This window comes from Arachis duranensis, chromosome 10, assembly GCF_000817695.3.
Source record: "Arachis duranensis cultivar V14167 chromosome 10, aradu.V14167.gnm2.J7QH, whole genome shotgun sequence".
NCBI classification, from domain to species: Eukaryota; Viridiplantae; Streptophyta; class Magnoliopsida; order Fabales; family Fabaceae; genus Arachis; species Arachis duranensis.
In genome coordinates, this window is record NC_029781.3 from 2633423 (window position 1) to 2636044 (window position 2622).

General features: G+C 43.2%; 1 protein-coding gene across 1 annotated transcript; it reads left to right on the forward strand.

Moving 5' to 3' along the window:
- Nucleotides 1–159: 159 nt before the first annotated feature.
- Nucleotides 160–1147, forward strand: LOC107468288 (ethylene-responsive transcription factor 4). The gene has a single exon (XM_016087550.3). The coding sequence runs from the start codon at nt 432–434 to the stop codon at nt 1143–1145; it is 714 nt and encodes a 237-aa protein (XP_015943036.1). The 5' UTR covers nt 160–431; the 3' UTR covers nt 1146–1147.
- Nucleotides 1148–2622: the final 1475 nt, after the last annotated feature.

Below are 2622 nucleotides of genomic sequence, written 5' to 3' on the forward strand. Positions count from 1 at the left end.
TACCACAAAGCAATAATTAATAACTAACTAAATGCAACATTAAAAATAAATTAAAAAAAGCGCGCGTGAGAGAGAGTGCATTGAACCCAAGCATTAGCAAGAGAAAAGGAAGTATCAGAGAAACAAGGTGCGGGAGGAAGAGAGAGAGCATTGTCTGCTATGTAGACAACCCACATGCCACGTAATTCGGGGACTAGTTTCGTAATTTGGGCCTCTTTCTTACCAGCAGCACACCACAGCATATGTACAGTCAAATTCCTTGTTGACTCTCTCCATCGTGTTATCCATCATTCATCAGAATTCATAACCGCATAAGCCCATGCCTCGTATCTCTATATAAACGCTCACTTGCTCCCCCGTTTCCTCTACACCTTATTCCCTCTCTTACCCACACTCTTCCCAACCAAAACCAAAAATTAATATTACTCATTATGGCTCCCAGGGATAAGACGGCTGCCGTTAAGGTTAACGGCAAAGCTAGCGCCGGCGTTAAAGAGGTACATTTTAGGGGTGTTAGGAAGAGGCCATGGGGAAGGTACGCTGCTGAGATCAGAGATCCAGGCAAGAAGAGCCGCGTTTGGCTCGGCACCTTCGACACCGCCGAGGACGCAGCGCGTGCATACGACGCCGCCGCCCGAGAGTTCCGTGGCCCAAAGGCTAAGACCAACTTCCCCTTTCCTGATTCCGACGACAACAACAATAACAACATCGTCGTCGTTAAGAACAACAACCGCAGCCCCAGCCAGAGCAGCACCGTCGAATCTTCCAGCCGGGACCGCGACTCCTACTCCGCCGCTGCCACCGCAGCAGCTGATTCGTCGCCCTTAGACCTTAACTTGGCCCCCGCTGGAGCCGGATTCTCCGGATCCATTCGGTTCCCATTCCAGCAGCCGTTCGCTGTGTTTCCCTGCCGGATGCCGGCGGCGAAGCAGGCTCTGTACCTCGACGCGGTGCTGCGCGCCGGCATGGTTGGTCACGGCCAGTTCGGTTTTGGTTATAACCGTCCCGCGGCGGCGGGAGCGCAGAGTGACTCGGACTCTTCGTCGGTGATTGATCTGAACCAGCACGACGGCGATGTCGCTAAGAATCACGGAAGAGGCTTAGTTCTAGACCTGAACGAACCTCCTCCACAAGAGATGGCTTGAAAGAAGAGGTAATCGTTTTGTGAATAGAATAGATAGGCGATTATTGTTGTGTCCAATTTTTTGCGACTGGGAAACTAAACGATCCCGTTTGGATCTCTGTTGTTCCGGAAACCCCAATGTTAATTACGAAACTGCCACTAGTTTTTGTTAATGATGATCATGAATCAGTTGTAATAAACTAATACTTGCAGCGCAGTGCAGTTTTTGGCTTCAATAATAGTAGTAAGATGAAAATATGAAAATGTTTGATGATCCATTTAAGTGCGTGTATTATTAATTGGGTGTTGTTAAAGAGGCGGCCAGACTGGTTGGAGTATTGGTGGTGGTAGAAGGGGAATGAATGGTGAATGATTGATTGAGGAGAGGACGCCACGTGACAGATGTCTATTGCGTGTTGTGTTTTGAAGCTGACTCCAATGCCTAATACAGCGTGGGGATTCAAATCTACATCTCCCTCTCACACGTGGCCTTATTCCATTGCCTCATCTTTGTCCCTTCTTCTAACTATACGACGTTCAACTATAAATCACTTGAATCAATCAGTATCTATCATACTATACGTACACACATGCTTTTCATCTCTCATCTCTGCTAATCATCCTTCATACCACTTGTTTGCTTTATTAATTTTAATTTGCTAATTTCAGATTTAATATACAGCAACATAGATCTTGAAACAAAACTCAAGTCATAAATAGATTAAGAACATATGTATACCAATGATCGCGTAATATAAGCTAAATTCGCTTTATATAATAAAAATAATAAAATATGGTAATAATTATGATGAAGAAGTTCTTTAGGGTTAAGCTGGTGGCAGCTTGCATTGTGCGCCTGCCGACTTATTGTAAGAGGTCCCTCAAAGAGGACACGTAAGTTGGTAACGATAGGTTGGGTAGCAACCAAACGAAAACCATTTTTGTTGAATTCACATTCCTATTAGGGAACCAACCACTGCAGCATCATCTATTAGCTAGGTATACACTATACATAGAAAGCACATACACTCGTTTTCAAACTTTGATTTTCGTTTTGTGGTCCTCTCCTGTGCCCTCACTTCTACCAATTTTGCCAACACCGTCCATTCCATTCTTTTGTACGCACCATATATTGTATAATAATAATGGGATACTTTTAATTTGCCGTATAAATTAAACAAAAATTATTAGACTGGCGGTGCTAATTCATTTTAATTTGTCAATGCTTTCAATTTGGGTTTGTTTTTAGTAAATACTATCCTAAGTTTGGTAGTTGAAATGTTCAACTCATAATGTGAATCAGGCAGGCCTCAAATACAAAACTTGGAATAAAAAAGGTTCCTTAGTGTATGGTCCAATACAATGGAGACATAACGCGAGAACTATACATGCATTCACTTTTGGAGATAAAATGTCAAATGGAAATCGATGCATGTCTATTGGCATGGCATAACATGTGTAATCCGCAGATCCGCATCCAAAAATAATATAATTAAATA

Bases quoted from the DNA above. Each gene is read 5' to 3' on its own strand.
- LOC107468288 (XM_016087550.3), top strand. From the start codon at position 432: ATGGCTCCCAGGGATAAGACGGCTGCCGTTAAGGTTAACGGCAAAGCT.